Source organism: Oncorhynchus nerka, linkage group LG4 (genome assembly GCF_034236695.1).
Source record: "Oncorhynchus nerka isolate Pitt River linkage group LG4, Oner_Uvic_2.0, whole genome shotgun sequence".
Lineage (NCBI taxonomy): Eukaryota > Metazoa > Chordata > Actinopteri > Salmoniformes > Salmonidae > Oncorhynchus > Oncorhynchus nerka.
Genome location: NC_088399.1, coordinates 55,415,151 through 55,441,655, shown reverse-complemented (window position 1 = coordinate 55,441,655; position 26,505 = coordinate 55,415,151). Strand labels below are relative to the sequence as shown.

The 26,505-nt window shown below is 45.0% G+C and overlaps 1 protein-coding gene across 1 annotated transcript; it reads left to right on the top strand.

The window, feature by feature from the left end:
* Positions 1-741: 741 nt before the first annotated feature.
* On the top strand, positions 742-23,403 carry LOC115128761 (adhesion G protein-coupled receptor B1-like). The gene is made up of 29 exons (XM_029658899.2): positions 742-1,459; positions 2,350-2,499; positions 2,622-2,720; positions 2,933-3,103; positions 3,364-3,528; positions 5,350-5,514; positions 5,674-5,838; positions 5,991-6,092; positions 6,240-6,346; positions 6,650-6,844; positions 7,028-7,096; positions 8,862-8,970; positions 9,858-10,001; positions 10,258-10,327; positions 10,622-10,724; positions 11,066-11,109; positions 13,802-13,928; positions 17,376-17,479; positions 17,597-17,699; positions 17,849-17,999; positions 18,264-18,333; positions 18,456-18,522; positions 18,738-18,995; positions 19,115-19,213; positions 19,337-19,373; positions 19,673-20,337; positions 20,592-20,699; positions 21,042-21,092; positions 21,439-23,403. Exons 1-29 carry the CDS (start codon positions 742-744, stop codon positions 21,634-21,636), a joined length of 4,614 nt encoding a protein of 1,537 aa, XP_029514759.1. The 3' UTR covers positions 21,637-23,403.
* Positions 23,404-26,505: the final 3,102 nt, after the last annotated feature.

The window sequence follows — 26,505 nt, the reverse complement described above, 5'->3', positions numbered from 1 at the left end:
TATAAGTGACTCCAAGCGTTGTCTGCGGTTCCCAATGGCAACGCGCTGGCACAGACGTCAGCCTGACGCACACTGGTTAGCGTTTAGTGGCACATTCCCGTGTGTGGGAGGAAACAGTGAGTGTGAGAGAGAGAGAGAGAGAGAGAGAGAGAGCAGAGGCTAGCCCGCTGTGAAGGAGTGTAATTGCAGGTCCACACACTGTTATTATACTCTGGACCCTCAGTTCATTTGTTCATTGGAGAGATCTGATGCTGCACAGAAATGCTAATCACAGGCTCAGTACTCAAGTGGGGATAAAAAAAAATACATTTCACCTTATTTATACAGGTATGTCAATTAAGTAAATGAAGACCAAATATGTATTAACAATGACAGCATGTGCAGGTTGCAATGTGTATAATCATCATATGAAAATCAAATATTAGTTAGTTCTGAAAAATTCCTGAATTTACCATTGGACCGAGGTTCGTATTGGTAGGTGCTGATCAGAGAATTGTTACACTTAGTGACCTGTCATGTTTCATTTTTTTGTCTCCCCTTTATCCAACAGACACAGCTTTGACACATGACTGTCTGTCTGTCCCACTGAAGCCTTTGAGCCCCATCTAATTCCTCAGAGACTTAACCAACAAGGACCAAGCAACCAAAGTCACATCGCAACAAATTGCATAAATAGAGGAGAGAGAAAAAAGTGAAATCGATTTGTGTCTCCTCGAAACATCCTCTCAAAGCGACCACACAATGACGTGGTCACCTCCCCAGTCCGGGCCCTTTGTGGCCCTTTTGGCCCTTCTTTTCCTCGGTTTGACTTCCAGCGTCCCTTCCGGCCCGGCCTCTGATACCTGTGCCTCCCTGGAGCAGAGCCGCTTCTTCGGGCTGTTCTCTTCGACCGCCAACCTGCCCTCCACGCCGTGCTCCTGGACCCTGCAGAACCCAGACCCTCGCCGCTACACCGTCTACATGAAGATCACCAAGCCCACCGACTCCTGCCTGCCCCGCCAGGTCAAGACCTTCCAGTTCGACTCCTTCATCGAGACCTCTCGCACCTACCTGGGTATGGAGAGCTTTGATGAAGTCGTCAGATTGTGCGACGCTTCAACTTCTGTAACCTACCTGGAGTCCAGCAAGCAGTTCCTGCAGCTCCGCAAGGTGGCGCCAAGACACGGCCTGGAGATTGTGGAGGGAGAGAGCAGCAGTGAGTTCAAGGCCGAGTTCCTGGTGGTGGGCAAGAGGAACCCCAGTATGCCAGCCTGTCAGAAGCTGTGCCAGTGGCTGGAGAATTGTTTGTCCACCAGCACCCATCTCAACCCCTGCGGCATCATGAACACCCCCTGCCAGTGCTGGGAGACCCCCGTCAGGAAGCCCGGTGGCTGCTACCGTGGAGGCGTCTACCTGGAGAAGTGCATCCCAACCCCCCGAGACACTGGACGTGAAATTGTACGCGACGCCGAGATCATAAGTGAGTAGAGTTACCACCATTTAATCTGCTTATTGTGTTATGCTCAATGTCCATGACTCCACATGTTTGTTTTTGTTAAGAGTGTAGAGTCTAGACTAGATCTCTGTCTGGCTGATTGGAGACATGGTCCTATGGAAGCACAATCTCCTCAAGCTGATTCCAACTCATCAACCCTACCTCACTCTCCATGTGGTTGAGATGCCCCCCCCCCTTGCTGATATAGAGAATGTGGGGTTCTGATGAAGATGTGCTTTTTGCTGCCCCAGTATCATAAGGCGTAAATGAAGGGTGTTTAGTAAGAGACTGTGGGGCTCCTTAAGGGCTAAATGGTCGGATCGCTCCCAATGCACATGTGTTAGCTCGCCTTTTTGTTTTCTTGGATGGCGGACATGTTTACTGGCTCTTTGCTGAGGGATTGAGGGATGCGAGAGATACACACACAGTGTGCACAAAGCCCCCTCGGTTAGCTTGCACAGGAAATCAGTAACCAAGCACTTGCAGTAACCGTAGCAACGCTCCAGCCTTGCACACCATGCTTTCCACAGTGCTGGAAAGCAAACAATCATTTCAAATTTAAAAAATTAATCTGGTATGGCTTCTCACAAAGAGCTGTCCTTGTGCTTTTCTCAGCTCCCTGACATGCACACTAATTACCCGTTTCCGTTTTTTACATCGAAATCCTTATGAAAACTTTACCTGAAAAATCCATTTACATTCTTACTGAACTGTAGCAATTTCGATATGTCAGTTTCTGCGCAATAGAATGAGTTCAGGTCCTTCAGGCTATTTTCTCCACATCTACGTACCAGTGTCATCCTCAGTAATTATGTCTCTGGACTTGTGTGTCATGTATCATGTGTGCAATGTGCCTCTTCTCTTCTCTCCCGCAGAGGGCTGGAGTGGGTGGGGCCGCTGGTCTGAGTGCAGTATGGAGTGCGGGGGTGGAGTCCAGGTGCGCAGCCGAGCCTGTCAGCCAGAGGATAGTGTGTGTGAAGGCGTGGTCGAAGAGGGGCGGGCCTGCAACCCTCAGCCCTGCATTGGTGAGTCTACCTGTCAACCTAGCTGTCCGTCTGTTTTCTTGTCAGCCTGTATTGCCCAACCTACTGTCTGTCTTTGTGTTGATCTGTTTGTTCAGCTCACTAACCATCCTTTACCTCCACAGGTCAAGTGCACAGCCGTAGCCAAGCCCTGGCTTCCATCGTCGGCCTGAAAAGAGACAACACTGATGTTCCTATCACTGGAGTTGTGGCCCCTCAAACAGGTGAGACATAAATTCTAGGGGGGAAAAAATCCAGCTTTAGGAGTAGTTGGAGAGGTGTTTACAATAGCATAATAACCAGTATAATATTGTCAAATTTAAGATACCGGTAGACCATTTGCAGTGTTCGATGTATAGCTTCGATGTCTGCCATATTACAAGTGTTACTGCCACCGGACCTTCAGCGCTGACTCTTTGACACCTGACCTTTGTAGTGGACGCTGCTGCGGTTGCAGATGAGTGGTCCCCCTGGAGTGTGTGTTCAGTGAGCTGTGGAGAGGGCTGGCAGGCCCGCTCCCGTTTCTGTGTTACCTCCTCCTACAGCACCCAATGCACCGGCCCCCTCCGCGAGAACCGGCCCTGCAACAACACCATGGTCTGCCCCGGTAAGTGGTGGCTCATTTCCTGGGCCGTGTTTAGGGTGTGTGTGTGTGTTCCTCTAGATAAGTTGGCAACTATGGTAAAGATCACAACTCCACCTAGTGGATAGCTCATGAAATTGTCCCCTCCCTGAACAGTCAACACCCAAAGACACTACAACTCAGTTACTTACAATGAATTCATATTTATTTTGCGGGCAAATGAACCAAAAATGTAAAAATGTATATTTGGTGACATGGGCTGAATTTTTCCTCTTGTTTTTCAGTTGATGGAGCTTGGGACGAGTGGTCCCCATGGAGCCTGTGCTCTTCCACCTGCGGCCGTGGTTACCGTGACCGCACCCGCACCTGCAAGCAGCCCCAGAACGGAGGAGAACCCTGCAAGGGACCCATCAAACAGACCAAGTTCTGCAACATCGCAGTCTGCCCAGGTTAGCCTTATTGCTTACTTAATTTTGATGTGTGCCATTTAGCAGACTCTTTTATCCAAAGCAACTTACAAAAGTGAGTGCATACATTTAAGTATACGTGACCCTAGCGGGAATTGATCTCACAACCCTAGCGCCATGCTCTTACCAACTCAGCCACACAGGACCACTTACTTACTCATCTTAATGAGAATATCTATGTCAATGGGGTAGCCTTCAACACCCTCACTGACCCATGTGGGAAGAACTCTGACTGACTAAGATACTTTCACTTTCAAGGCTTCTCTCTTCCCTCCTTCCTTTCTACCCATACTACCTATTCTGACTATTAGTGGTTATCTGGGGAGTCAAATATTAGTTTGTCATCACAACTGACATACTGTATCTGCAGAACAAATGCCTGCAGGGCTTAGTCATGGGCGGTACAGGCAGTGAGTAATACACTCCTCACTCACACACACACACCAACATGTCGGAGCTTCAGTTCTCTCTCTGTTGATACATACACACCGCCCACTGACAGTGAGGTGGGTTAGTCCTCTTCTCTCTCTCACCTACGTACATAAATATTTAGTCCGTCTGGTACTTAGATGTTTTTGAAGATATTATAACAATGGCTTTTCATTTGCAATTCCATTTTTCCCTTAGCAAATAACTGATTTTCTGCCGCTCCTCAAAACAGTTGAGTTGGTTAATTGAATGTGCCTGGCCATGTAGTTTTACACTGTGGACAGCAGATGGCAATATGCTCCACCAAAAGATGGCCGCTGTAAATGACTGTCATAACTTTGGGAAAATCTCATTTCTAAAGCGAATATATATTTCACCTGAAATTGAAGTGGATTTGAGGACAAATCATCTTTAATAGTCTATTCGACCCAATAAGAAAACACATACTTTGGCTTCCAAAAGAAATATTTGGGAATAGCCAGGAAATCTAAAATGTCATTAACCTTTTTTGTCTCTTTATCCATTAATAATGATTTATTCCATTTCTGACAAATTGTCTTGCCCTTTGGAAAATATTAAATATTTAAATATTTATTTCATTTATTTTTTCAAACTGCCTGTCATGTATTTTCATCAGGCCAATTTTCCTCCTTGCATACCCAAGATTAGACAAGGAAGACAGTGCTTAGAGCAGAATTAAAAGTAAAGTGTTGCACTGAATCAAGTCCCCCATCCATTCCCATTAGAACAAAAGAAAGAAAGGTTCCTGCTCACCCGTGTAGGCTGAAGGGCTAACTTAACGAGGTGGAACTCTGTGAGCGATGGAATCCGATGTCCTCCAGAGACTCCTGAATTAGGCCTGCCATCCTGTGTTGGGAAACATTGACTGCGTCCTAAATGGCACACTGTTCCCTATATAGTGCATTACTTTTGATCAGGGCCCATAGGATACCTATAGGGCTTTGGTCAAACGTAGTGCACTATTTAGGGAATAGGGTGCCATTTGGGACACATCCATTAGAAAAATAGGCCCATCATCTTTCCTCCCATATGATACATTGTATTAGGCCTATGTTGACCTGCATTGAGCAAGCAGTCATTTTTCTCCCTTAAAATACACTACACTTGATCAGGCTCGAACAACTGGTGGTTTTGTGCGTCGTTTGAGGAAGGAAATTGGCATGGGAGCCTTTTAGAGTTAGAGACATCTGCAGTGGTGCATGAAGGACAAAACAGAACAGAGTTTGGGCCTTCACTGCTACTCAGTCTCAAAGTAGGACATGTTAATAGCATCTTTGTGCCATGATGATTACTATAATGGCCCGAGGTTTGATGGTGTCCTAATTCTCCACCTCCCTCTCTGGTTCCCTCTAGTGGACGGTGCCTGGAACGAATGGTCTGGTTGGACCACCTGCTCCACCTCTTGCTCCAATGGCACCAAGCAGAGGACACGTGAATGCAACGGGCCGTCCTACGGAGGTTCGGAGTGCCGTGGTGACTGGCGTGAGACCAATAACTGCTTCCTGAAAGATTGCCCAGGTAGATAGCTTGCAACACCAAGTTTGAAACGGAAACCTCTTTTGTCATAATAACTCTTCAAGTAGCCAGTTCCAGGGGTAGTCTGTGTGTGAAAGGCCACTGCCTACTGGTCAGTCTGTTCAGGGTCAAGGGGTAACATTGTGTTTTGTCTCTCTCTAGTTGATGGACGCTGGTTATCATGGAGCTCATGGGGAAGCTGCAGTAAGACCTGTGGGGGAGGAAGCCAGCAGAGACAGAGGATGTGCGAAGGACCTTACTTCAGTGGAGAGACCTGCCCTGGAGAGAGAGGAGAGCTGAGACGCTGCAACGAGAAAAGATGCCCAGGTCAGTGAGTCAAAACAAACATGGCTGACATACAATTCAGTGGTTCAACACAAAACAATAGTATTCAAATAGAACTTGACCAGAGAAAGCCAATAAATACTTTGATTCAATGCACCAAAATGTGTAACCAAGTCTCCCTCTCTTCTTTTCAGAACCCCATGAGATCTGTCAGGAGGAGACCGGTGGTGATGTTGTGTGGAAGAGAACCCCAGCAGGAGATATGGCGGCCGTGACCTGCCCTACAGACTCCACCGGTACAGTACATTAACACATGGAGCACATTATTTTTTATAATACATACATTTACTTCACTTCAATATACATGTACTTCACATGTTTAAGTAGTGTAATCCTCCCTGTGTAAGATCATGCTGACCTCCAGTACTCCGTTGTACACACAGGCATGATCTTGCGCCGATGCACCCTTGGCGCTGTAGGCCTTGCTTATTGGGAGAACCCGACCCACATCAAGTGCATCTCAAAGAACTACCAGGACATTTCCTTGTTGGTAAGTTGACTACGCCAGAAAGGAGTGTCTTGAGATGTATCCTACAACAAACCTGCTAGTTATGATCATCTGTTGCTGGATCACACAATTAGTAGTCAAACCTCGTAACTCTGAAGACGTTGCCCTTAACTACAAACCCTTAGAGATGGGGCTCATTACAATACCTAATATGATGATAGTTCAAAAACACATCTCCACAGCCTATGATTTCCCAGCGGTGTACTCAAGCTACAGTGTATCAGTACACCAACTAGAGTTTCAATGACCTAGTGTGACCTCTCTACTTACCCTCCCTTCCTATAGGCCCAGCATGGTGTTGATAAGGCTCAGAAGGGCCTGATGGCTGATGGGATTTCTGAGGTGATCTCCCGACTGAGGGCCACCTCTGATGAGGGGACCAAGTACAGCGGAGACCTGTTGTCCATCATGGATGTACTCAGGAACACCACTGAGATCTACAAGGGAGTCGGATACAGCCTGAGCAATGCTGATGTGGAGGTCAGCCTGAAATACTGTTGCTTTTGAATTAAGCATTGAAAACAAAATTGTAATGTGTATTGTCACTCACACAGAGTAAGCTATTCCTTTTGCCATTGTGTTATGTTCTGACACTCCTCCAGCAAAGTATGATTTGGGCTTCATCAAGTCTAACACCTATCGCTCATATCTCCTTCTCTACAGAACTATGCCCAGACAATCAGCAACTTACTGAAGGAGGAACATCATGACAAATGGGAGGAGGCACAGCTGGTGAGTGACAAGTTCTGACAGCAGTGTATTTATGCAATGCAACATATGAATAGGTGTGAGTGGATGCTTGTATGACTGTGTAACTGAGAAAAAGAGTGGAGGAGAACGTTTTTCTTCCTTTGTCAGGTTTTTGCAACTGTGTGAGGGATGGAGTGGAAGGAGAAAGTTTGGTCTGTGTTGTTGTCACTGTTGTTGTAAGTGTGAGAGCGAATGGGGGGGGGTTGGTCTGTGTTGTTGTCACTGTTGTTGTAAGTGTGAGAGCGAATGGGGGGTTGGTCTGTGTTGTTGTCACTGTTGTTGTAGGTGTGAGAGCGAATGGGGGGGGTTGGTCTGTGTTGTTGTCACTGTTGTTGTAAGTGTGAGAGCGAATGGGGGGGGTTTGGTCTGTGTTGTTGTCACTGTTGTTGTAAGTGTGAGAGCGAATGGGGGGGAAGTTTGGTGTGTGTTGTTGTTGTAAGTGTGAGAGCGAATGGGGGGGAGTGGTAACTGGTGGTACCTTATTATCACCCCCAAATAAAGCATTCAGTTCCCTACTAAAGAGTAGACACCAGAGAAAGAACAGGACACAGAGACATTTCTGAATATTGATTAAAAAGGAATAGAACATGAGTCATATCAATCCACAACCCCTTGACTTCCCTCACACCATCCTATACTGAAGACAGTGTTAGGGGCATGTTTCCCATAAACAAGGATAGCACACTACCATACTATTTAACTCATGTGTGTCTCACATGAACCATTACGAATAAGGGATAAGTAGAAATCCATCTAACTTGTTTTTGGCATCTTATGCTCTGGATCAGACGTGCCTCTCATGAATTTGAATGAATCCTCTTGACGTTTTTATCTCATATATGTCGTAACATTTTGCAATATGTTGATTTTGATACTTGAAAGATGAAAACCCTGTTCAAGTTAACTGCGGCCCCCAGCCTCGTGGATAGGATTACTCAGGTTGTTATCTACATGGCTAGAGAAAGGTTATACATATATTAGTGTGGATAACTCAAGTCACTAATCAAAAGGCCCACATTTCAGGGAACAAAAATGTGCGTGTCAAATTGAAGATGAACTGATTATGAACTAGCAGTGTTTCAGTTAGGAGAGAGTTGACGCTCGGGGCAGAGAGAAAGAACGAGGCAGGCAGGGAGAATCTCAACGCCCACTCTCCAATCTGTGCGTCTCCATACCAACCCACAGACCATGGTCGATGTCAAGAAGGGACACGTGCACAGACACTGTACATTGTGCAATATGTATCACACAGACGTACACACACCTTTCGCCCACATCGCAATTGTTCTGCGTCAGAGAGACGTAAGAGCCCTCCCTCCCTTCCACAGCAGCCTGCTGCCTGATGCCCATGTATGGCCCTCCGGAAGTTAGGAGGCTCCACTGTGGATGATAGTGCTTTTCACTGCTCAGGGACATTATTATTGTAAAAGAATGAAACCAAGTATGAAAGGCATTACATATACAGTGTGGTATAAGGCCTATACATTATTTTTTTCTCTATATGCACAGCTTAGATAAGCAATGCTAATACCCTCTATGAACAACGAATAGTCTCCCAGCCGGCAAAACTGGCATTGTAATAATGACCCAATTTCAACCAGATATCAACCAGTTCTGGTTGTAATGATGTTAATTCAACCGACTTCAAACAATCCCTGGATGTTTAGGATTTCTTTTATATTAATGTACGGTCTCCCCTCCTCCCTTATTCCTTCTCTCTCCCTCCCTCCTCCGGTCTCTCCTCTAGATGGGCACTAACATCAAGGAGTTCTTGCAGCTTGTCGAGGACTTTGTGGACATGATCGGTATGCAGATGAAGGACTTCCAAGACATTTATGAAGTCACTGAGAATTTAGGTGAGCCACAAATTTTCCCTGCCAGCTGTTCTCTGCTCTTACCCCCAAGAGAATGATGATTTGTCTTTACCTTTATCCGGCCACAGAGTGCATCAATCTTAATCATGTCACAAGAGACGTTCTAGATTAGTGGGGAAAATGCATCTATGACATTTTGGCAGGCCCATTAGTAGCTATCCATCTTCAAGATAGCACAGAACCAGATCATCGAAATATGTCAAAAATACAAATAAATCAACAAAAACAATTCACATGCTTCGAAGATTAGTAAAAAGTAGAGAACAAGTGTAGAGTAACAGTGAAATGATTCATTACGGGTCCTTTTCCAACAATGCAGATTTAAAGATTTTAAAAAAAGTATATATAGAAATAGTGACACAAAGAATAAATACACAGTGAATAACGAATAAAAATACAGATAGAAATAACATGGCTATATATACAGGGAGCACCGAGTCGATGTGCAGGGGTACAAGTAATGTTAAGCTGGATGCAAAGATGCTTAACCCCATCCTGCAAGTTACCAATTACGTGGGAAGAAGCTAGAAGCAGATTGGGTTTTACATAAACTCTCAGAAAAGACACACTGTCCAAACTGTAGAACTCACGCATATTTTTCTCATTGCGTCAGCAATTTCTTGCCATGTCGTCTTGGCTATGGCAAAGGTGACATTCACAATCGCAGTTCACACAGGATTCAGCAACAACTCCTCCAGACAGATAAAGACATGACGCATGAAGCCATAGCTGTCCTCCGCTTGTTCAGGCGTCAATGAATTGATTCTTCACTTACCAGACCCTAACGGAGTCAATGTATCGTATACACAACATGTATTCCAGGAACACTCTTTAACACAACATCTTATGTCTCTTTTTCTCCTCTCCAGTGTTGAGCATCCATAAGCGCCCCACAACCATGACCACCGACTTCACCTTCCCAGTGAGAGGATGGAGAGGCATGATGGACTGGGTCAGGACTTCAGAGGAGAAGATCACTGTTTCCCGTGATGCTCTGTCCATCGACCAGTCTGGTGAGAATGCCATATGTACTGTAGTTAAAGAGTGTACATTCACAACCACTGATGCATACACAGCTAGTCTGCATATATAAATGACATGCATGTCTTATTTGTTTAAGGAAACAGATAGAAGACAGTAAAACAAACAGTTCTACCAACTCAAAAAGTCTCACAAGCTCTTGTCTGTTCCTGTTGACGTCTACCATTTTCTTCTCTCCTAGTGAAACAGTGGAATAATGATAATAATTGTGGGTTTTGTCTGTTACAGAGGGCACCACTGCATTTGTGACCGGGATCATTCTCTACAGAAACCTCAGCTCTATCTTGTCCTTCCAAAGGTAGCCTTCCTTACTGAATGACTGATACTGCTCACTTTTACAGTGCCTTCTAGATATACAGTACCTTGATGAAGGTAGACTGTCCTCAGTTGAAACCTAAATGGGGCTAGGACTCAGTGACTTACAGACATGTGGTTACTCACGGTGAAAAACAACAATATGCAAATCATTTTAGAATTCCTCTGAAGTAGCCAGCCATTGATTGCCATTGAATCAACTACCGGAATTAAACCTACAGTACTTTTACAAAACTGTGCTTTATTTGACCAAATGTCCTGTCTCTTATCCCTTCAGTAACAGCACCGTCCTCGACTCCAAGGTAGTCACAGTTATGGTCAAGCCCACCCCAGGCCTGCTGTCCCCCCCAGTGGAAATCGAGTTCCCCCACCAACATAATGTAAGTTTCCTCTGGATAATGGCTCTTCAGAACTACACGTTTTTAACAAGCATCGGGACATTTGACATTTCCTGTACACTTGCAGTGCCACAATTACTTTTGAAATCGTGTTGATCTTTAAACCACAAACTTCAGAGTTATACATTAAGTTGCATAAATAAACCTGCGCCATTATGGTCATGAGGAGTGGCGTGAAAGTTATGGTGAGAAAAACACGTTTGATGGTGCTGTTGCATCTCACACATATGGTGATGGATGGAGGACTCCAACTGTGCTTCAATTGTGCACCATACGCATTTCCTTTTTCTTAGATCCTTACCCCGCCTTTTCTCTTTTCCCAGGACACCATAAATGAAACATGCATCTCCTGGGATGAGAGTGAAACGTAAGTGGTGACTAATGTTGTTCGCATCCTGTTTGTGTATTTCCATTCATAAATGTCCATATTTTCATCATTTTGTCAAGCCATTTGGGGATAGTTGATTATTCCCGCCAGCTCAAAGATCCATTCACTCCTGCTTCTGTCATTTTATATGACCATTCACCCTTTAGCTATATAAGTCACTGTGATGCAGTAGTGTTGCATCTCTTGGAATGTCAATCATCTCTACTAGCAGAGACAGAGCATCAATAGACCATGTTGACATGACCCATCTCTCTGAGCTTTATTGGTAGCAGCCTCGCTCATCCCCAGAGCCCCCTGTGACACCTTTCACGGATCAACAGGTCATCAGGATCCATTCACACCGCACTAACTAGAGAGGGACACAACACAGAGGCAACATTGACATAGTAAAGTTTCATTCCAATCATCCAAAGACAATGGCAACTCTTCTTCTCCCATCTCTACCGTTGTCATGTTGTCCTGTTAAAGGTTAACAGAGGTTAAAAGCAAGTGAAACATGGACGTTTAAAACAAAATGTTTAGATGCATTTTAATGCATTACGAACACCCCCTGGCATTCTGTTTACCCCCAGCTCTGGATCTCTCACCGTGGGGCTTAGGGTGCACGCATCCTAAATAGCACTCTATTCCCTATAGAGCACACTAATTTTGACCATAGCTCCATAGGGACTATTTTGGAGGCAGCCAGCCGTACATTTTCATTTAGATTTGTACACTTGTGGATCACAGATAAACACTGCAATGCATTCAACTGAGGCCCGATCCACATCCGAATCCCTTCCCACCTGAGAAAAGCAGCCTAAGTCAAAAGAGAGAAGAAGAAAAAGAGGAAGAGGAGAAAATGTAATTAGCTCATACACTTTCAGAAGGGAGGGGGGGTACGTGCCTCCAGCTAAATTAGATTAATTTTGGACAGCGGATGTGATTAATGCCTAGATGGAGGAGAGGGGGGAATGGTAGAGAGGGAGAGAGGGAGAAGCCCTGGATCAGAGTTTGGATCAATGTTTACTCTGTGGAGCAGCACTTGTTTGGTTTTGAGGCAGGCTCAAGGGGGAGATGCCATGTCAATCCACGCCCCACTGTCTATGCTATGCTATAGACACACAGATTGAGGCCTAGCGCTAAGCTAGGCTAGTCTAGAGTCAGTGTCCACCTCTCAGTGAGATGCTGTTAGCGTTCGATATTAGACATAAGACTCATTCCAAGCTAACCTACTCTGTCTGATCCCCAATCGAAGCTACACAGTCAGATATTTACAGTTAAACAAACCTTTCCGAGGAACAATGCCTCCTAGTCTACCCTCTACTTCTCCTTACAACTTCTAACCCATCTGAGCGACCTGAGAAATCTCACAGGCAAGCAGGTAATTCACTGAATTGGATACAGAGCAAAGCCTCCTCTCCCAGATGACTTTCCTGTTGACTACCTACTAGGGACTACTGCTGTTTCCACCTCCCTGCTATACCTGACAGTGTGATGGCTTATGTCTGGCTAGGAGGGCTGGCTAGGAGGGCTGGCTGGTAGTGGGGTTCTATTTCCACCACAGCTTTTCGCTCCCTTTTCTCCCCCTGACACTCACAACATGTGAAACACTGTGAGGTGGCAAGATCTTCTGCTGCACAGTGCGGCCTGATAACTTTACCCCCGTGTGACATAAGGATTTTGTCACAGAATATGCGACGCGCTTGTGTATCGTCCCTCGTTCTTCCATGATGAGGAGAAGGGGTTGTTGCTGTCTGGAGATTGCTGATTACAATGTCTTTTAGTGGTCATTGATGACAAGACTTTGCCCTTTGTCTCAATACCTAAAACTGGATATTCTTGGATGAAAATCCATAGTGGCCATCTTACCTGAGAGTTAACATCATACACTGTAGATATTCAAAAGGTTTAGAGAAGACCCCATGGCAGTCATATAGAGGTCATATAGAGGTCATGTGGTGAAGTGATTCCCATGCCCAAACCATAAGGCCGTGCATGGTTTTAGCAGAAGGGCACAAATGAAATCCATTCTCATCCACAGAAATACACTCATATTTCTTATTTTACTCATACATTTGAGAAAGTCTGCTGGAAGAAATTCTCTTTTGCAATTTCCTCTTTCAGTATATTGACTTTAGGCTTGTTGGGGTCCTCCAGTGTCCACCATTTCATATATACTACTGCTTGTGAAAGATAGTCAAAGGATATAAATTAGACAGATCATTTTTTATGTTTTTGGTATAGCATTAGCGACAATAGTGTTCATCCCACAGCAGAGCCACCATTTCAGGTGTTAGAACTACTCTGAAAACAACAGGTTTATTCTTATATCATTACTTAGATTTGGATCAAACTCACACACATATCACATATCATATCAATCACGTATTAAAAATATACATTCTCATGGTAGAGCATAGCACTTGCAACGTCGGGGTTGCGGGTTCGATTCCCACGGGGGACCAGTATGAAAAATGTATGCACTCACTACTTCTGCTGAATGACTAAAATGTCAAATGTACATTTCAAATTACCATGCAAAACTGTTCTAGGCATATTTTATGTGGTCTTATAATATTCTACAGTGACAACTGTTTGGGATGTAGAGGATAATTTGAATCATTTCTCCGAAAAATGTTTCCTCACTCATACATAACCCGCTGTTCTCTTTCACTCTTGCCCTGTGCAGTTCTTCGCTGCTTGGATCTTGGTCTGCGCGTAGCTGCAGAGCGGTCGCTGTTGATTCATTCAGAACCAAATGCGTGTGTGACAGGCTCTCCACCTTCGCCATTTTAGCGCGTCTAAACCCTGATATGGTAAGTGATGCGCCTATTTACCGTGTGTTTCTTTAATGTTAATGTTCGTTTTGTGTGTGTGGTGATAGAATGAAATGTAAACATAGGCGTTGTTTTTCGAATGACTGGGTTTCGCGCTGCCAGCTTCCTCGTCTTTGTCTCCGTGCAGGTAGGTGCCATTGACCATAGTTTTGATAGCCTGGTGATTTTAATGATCAGGTAACTGTGCAACATGCTGATATCCGATAGAAATTACATTCAGTATGTATCAACATAACTGTCGAATAATTGTGATAATAGGCCTAGTCGTTACATTTTAAAGATGGTTTTCAATATAATTTCTTAATCAAATATGTGGAAATTACATATGGCCGTGTCTGCATTAATAATCGGAGGCAATTCTGTGTAATTATTAACAATTGAATAAAATAGACCAATTCAAGTTGAAAAACATAATGCTAAATGTTTTCATTGTTGCCTACAAATAGAGTGAATAGTTGACGTTACAGGAATCACCTGAACAATGTGTATGGTATTCAGGCACTTAGGCTTATTCATCATATTTGAATGTGTTCTACATATATCAGAAATGTGTTTCCATTTGATCAAGTTTCTTAATTCATTCATTTTGGGTATTCAAATTCATAGGGAGTTGCATTCCATAGTTTTCACAGCATGCATTGACTTGGTGAAACATATACTTTGATTCGTGTATTCGTTTTATCAATATGTATAGAGCTCCATTGCGCAAAGGCAATGTATAATTTACCCCGTTTAGATTGTGCCTCCATAGCGTTCACTCTCTAGTTGCCCTGGTAACGACTTCTGCGGTGCAAGCTCATCTGTGTGATTTTTTTTTTGGTAACTGGGATATTGAGGAAGAACAAACCCCATCCCCTCCCCCTATACAAACCCCCAGGTCAGAGATAATGGTTTACCCATTTGTGCAGTGCTGGTGCTGAGTTTGCTGCAATGAACAAAACCACAGTGACAATCAACAGATGGAACTTTGCTATTAAAATTCAGAGAAACGCATGTGTCTCTCAGATGGCTTTAATTGCGCATACGATTATCTTCCATTCCACTGCAAATATCACATACTAAACTGTGGTGGGCCCAGCAGAAGCATGTCCAAGCCTATACAAAAGCACAGCCAGTAAGTATGCTTGGACTGCATGATTCTGCTGTATCCAGCGAAAGATGCTGCCAATCTGAACATAAGAGATGCAATCTGGGCTTTGTTTGTCTCTAGACCTGTTGTCATCATTTGATTTGTCTCTGTTGTCAGTCTGGAAAAGAGAAAGGCAGCTACAGCGCCCCCTGTGTTTGTGAGACAACGTCAAAAACCAGCCACCCCTACCCACACCCATAGTCAACGGCCAGCTACGCCAATCATTTTGTCCCCCACGGGCTGCATCAAGTCTCTCTGAATAATGGCAAAGATGCTGGCCAATGAGAGGCACACCTCTGGTTGTGCATTGATGGTTCCACCCGCCCCACCATCCTTTGATGTGTACTATAGACATTTTCAATACTGTCCCTCCGCCTGCCAGCTGTATGGGAGAGAACAGCCAGACACTGCAGTGTTTCAGCTCTCATTTGATAAGGTCTGCTTCCTGGACCCTGCACCAAATGAGAACGAGTCTTGGACACATGGTCAAAAGAGGCAGGAGTGGCCCACCTAGTTAGTCAGTGAAGATAACCTTGACCAATGGACCCCGATTAGAGCTGTGCGCACTGGGTAATCAAGCCTTATCACAAATGAAAATGCGCACTTACTAGGCACCATAAAGACTTTTTTTGTTGTCCTGATTCTAGGTTTAGGAGAACATGGGAACATTGGGATTCCGTCAAGGGCAAACTCAAGACAGGTTGAATTACAGTTTCATTCAGTAGCCCATGTCGAAAGGCTGCATCAACCCATATAGACAGATAGATAGGGAGGGATATAGTGAAGCTAGCATACTGCTGCCACTGTTATTTTTCTCCCTGGCATTAGCAAGAGGTAGAAGCAAAAGGCAGTTCAGCGCACCCCTTCGTTGTCTGCCATCTGGTTTGGAAGCCTCTGATGTAGTTGGATAGATTTCGAAACAAATTTGCTGTGCTAATTTAGTATTTGGCTGCCTTAGGCGGTGTTTGCCAGCTGTGCAGGGATATGAGGTAGGTCCACACAGAGAGCAGATAGCGACAGAGACAGCCTTCCCAGGCACCGCATTCATCCCCATTTTAGCCTCTCAGACATTATGTGCAAGGCCAAAGCCGTAACCATTTTACCTTTCAACTACAAAGTGACGTCCCAAGGATCCCAGATAGCCAATTTATTGTCTTCCTTAGCATTTAGCTCGCTTTATAAGGGCCACAATTCCTAACCCCTATCAAAATGCCTAGTTAGACTCTTCGCTTATGAAGAAGGCTTCCACCTTGGGTGCCTGGACATGATTGGTCCGCGTCTCATTTGCACCCCGGTGATGCAGATTAATCTAAGGTGTTCAATTAACTCAACCCCCACAAAAGATATCAAAGCAGGGGTAGGCGAGGCAATAAGCCCCAGCCAGTTAGCTGGTGGGTGCGGGTGGGGGCCACTGGCTCCCTCTCAACAGTATTGGTGCCCTCGTGGGCCCCACAGGTGAGTCAGCAACAGGGCTAACAGGGGCGCGACATCCTCCCGTGTGCCCGCCGCCGGGAGTTCAGTGTGCCAGGGCTGTCTGACAAAGGTGGGCACCTCCGATGGCTCTAGCAGTGCTCTAAGCTCCTGTCAGAGACGTGGGAGGGCAGGGGGTGTCAGATGAATGCACGGGATAACAGCCCACCTGTCCACTGCAGGGAGGGGTGAGAAGATACTAGGCACACACACAGACACTGTAAAAATCCCCTCATAGAAAGACACAACAGCATATAAATCTATGCAGATATCAGCTTGTAAGGATGGGTGGAGATGCGTAGAAGGTTACTACTGCAGCTATAGCACCGCTGTCGCACCACAATGGCAGGAGAAAATAACAGCAAGCCACCATGCTGAAATACCCAGGATATTTCTCTCTCTCACCCTCTGCTTAGTAGCGGGAGATATATGTTCTGTATCCTTCTCGCCTCATTTGCTGGTTCAAAAGCTCAATAGGGAAACGCAGTGACCTCGGCCGAGTTTCTGGCTCGCCGCTTCATCTTTCTGACACGTTCACCTTGGGGTCACCTTGCCTTAGCAGTGGCCTAATTGTGCCATTCAGTTGTCTGCCTACAGGGAGCCGTCTGCTGTTCCAGATAGCGCAGCAGAGAGCCTGCCCACAAGGCTCACTGTGTGTGTGTGTGTGTGTGTGTGTGTGTGTGTGTGTGTGTGTGTGTGTGTGTGTGTGTGTGTGTGTGTGTGTGTTGTTGTTCATTTTCTGGTGTTAGCCTTTTTCAAGTGGGTGTGTTTGTTGCTGTGCACCGTACTAAGGGAATGCGTTGTGTTGTCTTGTCTCCTCTCTACAGAACATGGATAAGAATCTTCTTCCCTCTGTGACACTCATCGTGGGCTGTGGGGTCTCCTCTCTCACCCTTCTGCTCCTCATCATTATCTATGTCTCCGTCTGGAAGTAAGTGCCCCCTGGAAGCAAAACCACTATTTCACATTTCAGTAATATCATATGTTTTTGTGTGAGCAACACTCTTTGTCTTCCCCCCGTCCTCACTCTCTCCATTTCGTCCTCCAGGTATATCCGCTCGGAGCGCTCAGTGATCCTCATCAACTTCTGCCTCTCCATTATCTGCTCCAATGCCCTCATTCTGGTTGGACAAACCCAGGCTCGCAACAAGGTAGGGCACCATTCTAACCAATCCCCTCTCTTCTTTTTCTTCTTTTCTATTGCTTAGACTGACTTCCTGCTTTGAGGCCTTGGGGATTAGCCGCACCACTGACACCGTTCTTCTCTCACTCTCTTTCTCTCTTTCCCTCCTTCCTTCAGGTGGTGTGTGGTGTGGTGGCTGCCCTCCTTCACTTCTTCTTCCTCTCATCTTTCTGCTGGGTGCTGACGGAAGCGTGGCAGTCCTACATGGCTGTCACGGGCCGTCTGCGCAACCGCATCATCCGCAAGCGTTTCCTCTGCTTGGGCTGGGGTACGTGCCCTAATAAATGGCTTTCTGTCTGTCTGTCACTGTGTCTGTATTTCTGTCCAGAGAAATATAATTGCTATAAAGGGCATCCCCATTCAAAGAGTAGAAAAAGTAACTATATTTGAGTCTGAGTCTGTCAATGTGTCTGTCGTTCCTTTTCCAGACTTCACCTAATTCTATTCTAACTGCATGTTTTCCTCCCTTTCTGACATGTTGTCTTCTCGTTCAACCCTAACTCTGTTCCTTCTCTCCCCCTCTCTCTTATAGGACTCCCTGCTCTGGTGGTGGCTGTGTCTGTTGGATTTACCAAGGCTAAGGGATATGGCACCGTCAACTAGTACGTTGAACCTCAATCTGTCTCTTCCTCCTCACCTCTCTCTCTTTCTTCTACCTCTCTCTCTCTAACTCCCTTACCCTAACTCGTGTAATAATGGCTCTTGTTCTGTCTGTTCCCTGTAGCTGCTGGCTCTCTCTGGAGGGTGGACTCCTCTACTCGTTCGTTGGGCCCGCTGCTGCCGTTGTTCTGGTATATATCCCTGTATATCTAATATATATATATATATATATATATTTATTTTTTTAAACCTTCAAATACTTATGAATGAATGCTTTTACCATGCATTCTCTTATATAGTAGTTAAACCAATGGCTACCCATTGTTAAACATACTGTTAACCACAGTTAAACCCATTGCTCACTACAATTGTCTCACTCATTGTGTCTTTAACTTCTTTTGAACAGGTGAACATGGTAATTGGCATCCTGGTCTTCAACAAACTGGTGTCCAAGGACGGCATCACCGATGTCAAACTGAAGGAGCGAGCGGGAGCGTCCCTGTGGAGCTCCTGTGTGATTCTGCCCCTGCTGGCCCTCACCTGGATGTCCGCTGTCCTGGCCATGACCGACCGCCGCTCCGCTCTCTTCCAGATCCTCTTCGCTGTCTTTGACTCCCTGGAAGGGTTCATAATCGTCATGGTGCACTGCATCCTGCGTAGAGAGGCAAGCACAACGTTTTCAAGTGTTATTTTTCCTATGTTTTGGTTTGTATTGAGGGGTGTTCTGAAAGAGTACATCAGAATGTAGCTGACTGTTTGGTCATTTTGCCACCGTTCTAATAGGTCCAAGAGGCAGTGAAATGCAGAGTTGTTGACCGTAAGGACGATGGCAACGGAGATTCTGGCAGTTCCATCCAAAATAGCCACCACACCCAGCTCATGGTGAGTGTCTTTGGTTATGCTTATGTCTTGAATGAAATCATTATGAACGATTGAATCGTGTGTTTTCAATGTAAAAGTGTTTAATAAATACTAAGAAAACCTTCTCTTTGTATTTTTTTGCAGTCTGATTTCGAGAAGGATGCTGAATCCAACAGACCCGGTGAGTGTCTTTCCTTTCATTACCCCCCCTAACCATTTTTCCATTCACTTACTAAAATGCCCGTTCATTCCTGAAGGGCATAGGGCCTTTATTTGTCCATTTAGAATGAAGATATTTTAGAGGCGTGTTGCTACTTAAAGAAAACATTTCAGCACAACCTTTGATTATTTCTGAATCTATTATTTACCTTTGACCATCCTTTCAATCAATGGGAATCAACAGAAATGCCCAGCATGGTTGTACTGTAAGTGCACTATCTTACCTATTTTCCCCCACCCCTTCCCTCCTCTCTAATCTAGGTGGTATGAACTCCTCCTGTGAGGAGAAGATGCCCCTCCCACCTCAGCTGCCCCTCCCCATGAGCTCCAACTTCCACACCCTGCCCTCCCACACCACCAAGGCCCACATGCAGGCCGTGCCCGAGTACTCCAGCCACACCCTCACTCTGAAGAGGGAGAAGAGTTGGCTGCATGGCGGCATGGACCCGTCCTCCTGCGGGAAACCCATTTATGTGTGCGACGGTGAGCTCTTCCAGCAGCTGGATGCCGACCTGGTGTGCGGCCAGGCGGAGGGGAGCTGCCCCGACGGTAGCGGCTACTTGCTCCTGCCCAACACCACCTCCACCCTTCGCAAGGCCAAAGAGGACCCGTCCAAGTACAACATCAGCGTGGAGCAGCTTCCACAGACCAGGCTGGTTCATCTCAGTGGGCCCTTCGCTGAGCCCCAGGCTGCCTTCGGACTCAAGACGCTACCGTCCGACCGGGTCAGCGTGTCCTACTCGGAGAGGGACTCTCCCATCCAGAACATCCACAACATGTCCAGCGAGTCTCACATCACCCACAGCAGCCTGGGAGACACCTTCGACTCTATGAACTCCATGATGTCCAAGAGCGAGACCATCTCCACACTGTCCATGAGCTCCCTGGAGAGACAGAAGTCCCGTTATGCTGAATTAGATTTCGAGGTATGTATCTTTTGTAACCAACAAAAAGTTATTATATAACAAATACTGTATTATCATGTTAACAGCACATCTATAAACTTGTAATAAACATGTAATAATGTCAAAGAGCTACATTTAAGCAAACTCAAGTGCATGGTTGTATATTAACCAATAATCTAGATAGAATTCATCAGTAGCTAAATTCAATTGGTCTAAAATTGAGTCATTTTGTGCCATTTGCTGACCTACTATTCCTTTTCCCATGTGTCCCATAGAAGATCATGCACACAAGGAAACGTCACCAGAACATGTTCCAGGACCTCAACAGGAAATTACATCATGCTGAGAAACAAGACCGAGAGTCCCCTGCTTCAGACAGCAAGGTAAATAATCATATAGACATCTATTTTACAGTGTACGTAAAGATTCACATACAGTTATTTTATTGAAGATAAATACAGTAGAAAATAAATGGGTAGTCGCTAGGCTAGACAATGTTAACCAAAAGAGAGAGAGACCATTCCAAGCCGAGGAACATCTTGAATCAGATTCGTCATGCAGGAATGCTGAGTCTTTATTTACATAAGAGTATTGTTCTTGAAGACAACTTGACCTCAGCAAACCACATTGACCTCAGCAAACCCCTTTGACCTCAGCTGTTAATTGCATTAACAGTCTTTTAAGATAATTACTTAAACTATGCATTTTTGTCTTCTTCCTTACAGTCTGTGAGATGGAGTGTGTCCTCTGGAGGAAGTGACAAAACAAACCACAGCGTGAGTCCTATTACCCATACTGGTCGAACTTTCTGAATACACCTTTTTAGGCATTTTAAATAGGGCATACTCTGCATTGCAATGCACCACTAGCCCCCAGTATAAGAGGAACAGTTAATGCACATTACACAATTATATTGGGATTTTTAAGTTACCTTAAAGGTAGTTAGTTAATGGCTAGTCGATTGACAGTTGGTGGATTAAACAAGGAATACTACAATGAATGACCATCATCCAGATTCACAATTTAAAAAAATATATATAGGTCCAACTTTATTGCATTGAACATACCGAATCTAATGTGGTGATACAAATACTCATGGCCTTCCACTTTTCACCTCATCAGGACAAGCAGCAGCAACAGGTGGAGAGACCCTGGGATGGGGTCCAGAGGACGCAACATTCACCGCCTGCCTGGGTGCGGAAAGACCTAGAGCCCCTGGCCGTGTCGCCCCTGCATATGCAGCAGGTGGAGTGGGAGAAGGCTGGAGCCACCATCTCAATGGTCAGCCAGGACATCATTGACCTGCAGACGGAGGTCTGAGAGGATGAGCCTGAGATTGTTCCTTATAGTTCAAACTCTGTCACCTATTCTATTGGTTTGGGGAGAAGAAGAGCCATGGATCCACATGGAGAGAGGAGAGGAAGCCAAGAACGAACAAGCGAAGACAGGTGGGGGAAGAGAGAGCTGAGAGAGTGCTGAACCCAGAATACATGTCTACAAACCCTCGACAGAAGATGGAGAGAGATGAAAGGAGGGAAGCTATTGTGTTGTCAAGATTTGTTTTCCAGCAAGGACATGATAATGAGCAACACTAGAGAAGCATTTTGATATTGACTGGTGGTTAGTGTCAGATAGTGACGGATGGTTCCAAGGACTGGTTCTGGTTCTGTTTGTGGTCTGACCACAGAGGTTTCCTTTAATCTTCCGACTGGGTTCAAGAGAGGTGTGGTCGACATGGTTAACATGCGGTCAACAGGCCACTTCGACTCGTTTTAAAACAGTGGGTTTCACTCTACCCCTGAGCTCTAACCAAACCGAACATTTGTACTTTTGTGTTTGCGGCCAAGGCATCTTCCAAGTTAGCTAGGACAAGGCAAGAAGAGACAACTGGACTCCCATCAGACTTGGTGTCTGAACTCAACGCTGTGGTTTATGGACACACCCTTTAATTGCTGTGTTGTAGCTATTATTTTCTCGCTTCGCCAGGAAGTGCATCTAAAGAGCTGCAAAGACTCTTCCATGAGAACTCTCTTCTTGAGACTATGATGCCTATACTGGAGACAAGGCTTGATCATGCTTACAGAGCAGAACATTATTATTATCATGTTATTATATTATTATTATTATTACCTGTATTTTGTTTTATTGTTTTAGCATCGATCTCAGTTTTCAAAAGGACTGCATAGCATTCAGACAGTCAGCGTGTTGGTGGGAACCCTGGTTATGCCTGTGTTCTGCCTCCGCAGCACATGACGGGCACCTGGAACGAACATCAAGCTCTGTCACAGGAAGAGCAGTGTATTCTAGGAACTGCTGAGCAGCATCATTAGGAAGTGTTGGACAAAGACCATTCGATTCCCACCTCCAGTTCCCAATAAACAAGAGCCCCCGCTATTGGACCTCTTTTCCTTCCTGCGACACACACAGCCTTGCAGAAAGAGCTCTAGATCCCAGGACTATAAGCTGTGAGGCACTTGCCAACGACATGACTTCACTTCCGCAGTGCCAGCTACAAAGGACTCCGACACAACATCCTTGTTGTTTTAAAACCATCAGTGTGAAACTAGTGCAATATGATGGGCGCTTGATGCTCAAGCTGGACTGATATCAGAATTATAAGGCTGGTTTTTCTTAAGATGTTTCAATACTCTTTTATAACATGTTCCTCATATTTACAGAGCATACAGATATTTTGTTGTGTAACAAATGTGTATTAGTAATGAAACACATTCATTCAATAGAGGTTTGCTTGTGTTCCGAGTGAAAGCACAAGACTACACATTATTTGGAGGTCTGTGATTAGTAGATTATTCTAATTCTAAAAAGCAAATGTTATATAGAATGAATAATAGCCTATAAGAATATATCTAAAAACAGTGCTTCGGGGATAACTGTTTTGACTCCATACCTCACTGTGTGGAGTAACTGAAACTCATGTCTTCTGTAATAGTGCGTTTTTGATAATCTTGTCAATATTGCACTACAGTATGTGCCAAAAATCTTTCCTGTCCCCTATTTCCTTCCTAGCCATAGTGCCCCCCTCTTGTTGTACATGTATAGTTTTGAGAGCACAAGATGAATGTGATTTTTTGGAATAAAATAAAAACATATATATATTACTACATGTGAGCTGTCGTTGTTGATACCTGAAATGATGTTGGCACTGGCATGGTCTTATTTACCTGAATAAATTCAATTATTTAGCTGGATCTGGAACCCCACAACCCTTAGCCTGTATATTCACTCATCTCTACTAGAGCATGTCAAATATGGACAAGAATCCATATTATAATTCTGTATATTGACTGAATTATCATGATCTAACGATCAAAAGAATGATAAACGGCCCAGCTCTAAACCCTACTGCCAAATAGTTCAACTCTATAGCTCATTTGTACATGATATTTGGAAGGTTAAGGAAGTTTTCTTTTAGTTAACCACAACACACCATGTTCTGTGATGGTGTTTCAAGCTGAATTAGAGCTTCATTGTAACTATTCCAAGCACCAGATCAAGTAATATCATAGAAATAGGACAATAGTGCAATAAGCACGAGAGGGAACTAAATTAAATGGATGCTGGTTTAGTTTGTCGCATAGCTTTTATAATCCTGTCAAACTACAGCCACGGGCATCAATTGGGTCTCTAAATATAGAACTAAGTCCCATGTAAAAAAGGCAATCTGCAAGATGATAAAAGTGCGCCGCTCCACAGCTCTATTTTCATAAGAGACGTAGAAGCTTTGTGCCAAGTTGATGTGACCCATTCCAGAAATATGAACATCAACACAGATAGAAATCTACAGTATTATGTGGGAGAAGACAAAATAGGATATTGACCTTTTTCCTAAATACAACCCAAATGTACTTTCCAGCTTTATCTATCTACAGTACAGCTACTTTCTGTTGCCTCCTCTTTGATATCTAAATTCATGAATTCTGAGTTCATGAATTTGAATTGAACACATCTAATTCAGCTCTAAGGCATGAGAACGAATAGATTTGCATTATCCGTCTGTTGAGCACCGCTCATTTTTACGAGGTCATCTGGAGAGCAAGCTGAGCTGGTTTGGTTGCTAGCTCTCTGCTTTAGAGCCCTGTTCCATTGGCCAAGTTAAAGACATGACAAATCATCCGTCTGGAGATAATGAGATTGTTGGTGATCAACTACTTGTCAAGGAATGTCCGGCTCCAACACATCAAATCAAATGTATTTATATAGCCCTTCGTACACCAGATGATATCTCAAAGTGCTGTACAGAAACCCAGCCTAAAACCCCAAATAGCAAGCAATGCAGGTGTTGAAGCACGTTGGCTAGGAAAAAACCTAGAAAGGCCAAAACCTAGGAAGAAACCTAGAGAGGAACCAGGCTATGAGGGGTGGCCAGTCCTGTTCTGGCTCTGCCGGGTGGAGATTATAACAGAACATGGCCAAGATGTTCAAATGTTCATAAATGACCAGCATGGTCAAATAATAGGTCTGGGACAGGTAGCACGTCCGGTGAACAGGTCAGGATTCCATAGCCGCAGGCAGAACAGTTGAAACTGGAGCAGCAGCACGGCCAGGTGGACTGGGGACAGCAAGGAGTCATCATGCCTACGGCTCAGGTCCTCCGAGAGAGAGAGAGAAAGAAAGAAAAGAAAGAGAGAATTAGAGAGAGCATACTTAAATTCACACAGGACACCGGATAGGACAGGAGAAGTACTCCAGATATAACAGACTGACCCTAGCCCCCGAAACATAAACTACTGCAGCATAAATATATAAATACGGAGCTGTGAGGGGAACGGCACCTCAGTACCTCCAGGCTCTGATCAGGCCCTACACCCAAACAAGGGCACTGCGTTCATCCACCTCTGGCCTGCTCGCCTCCCTACCACTGAGGAAGTACAGTTCCCGCTCAGCCCAGTCAAAACTGTTCGCTGCTCTGGCCCCCCAATGGTGGAACAAACTCCCTCACGACGCCAGGACAGCGGAGTCAATCACCACCTTCCGGAGACACCTGAAACCCCACCTCTTTAAGGAATACCTAGGATAGGATAAAGTAATCCTTCTCCCCCTCCCCCCCCCCCTTAAAAGACCTAGATGCACTATTGTAAAGTGGCTGTTCCACTGGATGTCATAAGGTGAAAGCACCAATTTGTAAGTCGCTCTGGATAAGAGCGTCTGCTAAATGACTTAAATGTAAATGTAAATGTACTGGAGGCTGAGACAGGAGGGGTCAGGAGACACTGTGGCCCCATCCGATGATAACCCCGGACAGGGCCAAACAGGAAGGATATAACCCCACCCACTTTGCCAAAGCACAGCCCCCACACCACTAGAGGGATATCTTCAACCACCAACTTACCATCCTGAGACAAGACCGAGTATAGCCCACAAAGATCTCTGCCACGGCACAACCCAAGGGGGCAACCCAGACAGGAAGATCACATCAGTGACTCACATCAGTGACATGATGCATCACTAGGTATTTTGCCATTTCAAACAGGTTCTTCTGATATTGCGACCCTCTTAAAGTAATAGGTATTCAGCCATGAATATGAGCAATTGGTTTTGGTATAAGGACAGCAATCAGGAACTGAACCAACGACTCAGGCATTCCTAGCACCATGCTCCTACTGTACCAATTGAGTCACACAGGACCAGGTGTTGTCTCCTGTCCCTGAGACCACAACAGCAACATCAACAATGAGATCCAGATGCAACATTGTGCTTGACATCACCATCAATGCCCCACTGCTAATAACATCCTAAAACCCTCAGATGCCACTCCGCTGTTCCTTCCTTCCCTCTATTCTTGTGCAATCCAGTATCAATTAGCACCTCACTGGCAATAACAACGGGATCCGGAGGGCTGTCACTTAATTGAAGGCTGTTACCATGGAAACTGCAGATGGTGTCCAAAATGGCACCCTGTTTCCTTTATAGTACACTACTTTTGACCAGAGCACTATGGGCCCAGGTCAAAAGTGGTGCACTATATAGGGAATAGGGTACCATTTGTGATGCAGCCAGAGACGGCTATGGTAATGGCTCCAGGGGGCTTTTAGCGGAGAGTGGAGGAGAGGAGACACCGCTGGTTCTTGCTGCAGGCAATCATGTTCCTGCCTAATGATTGTCAGCACTAATAATGTCATGAGAGTGTCAAGTGTAAAACAGCAATGTCATCTGAAGATGGCTCTAGTC

What these genes read in the sequence shown, in the direction of transcription:
- LOC115128761 (XM_029658899.2), top strand. Translation starts at nt 742, where the DNA reads ATGACGTGGTCACCTCCCCAGTCCGGGCCCTTTGTGGCCCTTTTGGCC. An exon ending in AAACCCAGGCTCGCAACAAG is followed by an intron (nt 17,700 to 17,848) that starts GTAGGGCACCAT and finishes TCCTTCCTTCAG; the next exon opens with GTGGTGTGTGGTGTGGTGGC. An exon ending in TTTCCTCTGCTTGGGCTGGG is followed by an intron (nt 18,000 to 18,263) that starts GTACGTGCCCTA and finishes TCTCTCTTATAG; the next exon opens with GACTCCCTGCTCTGGTGGTG.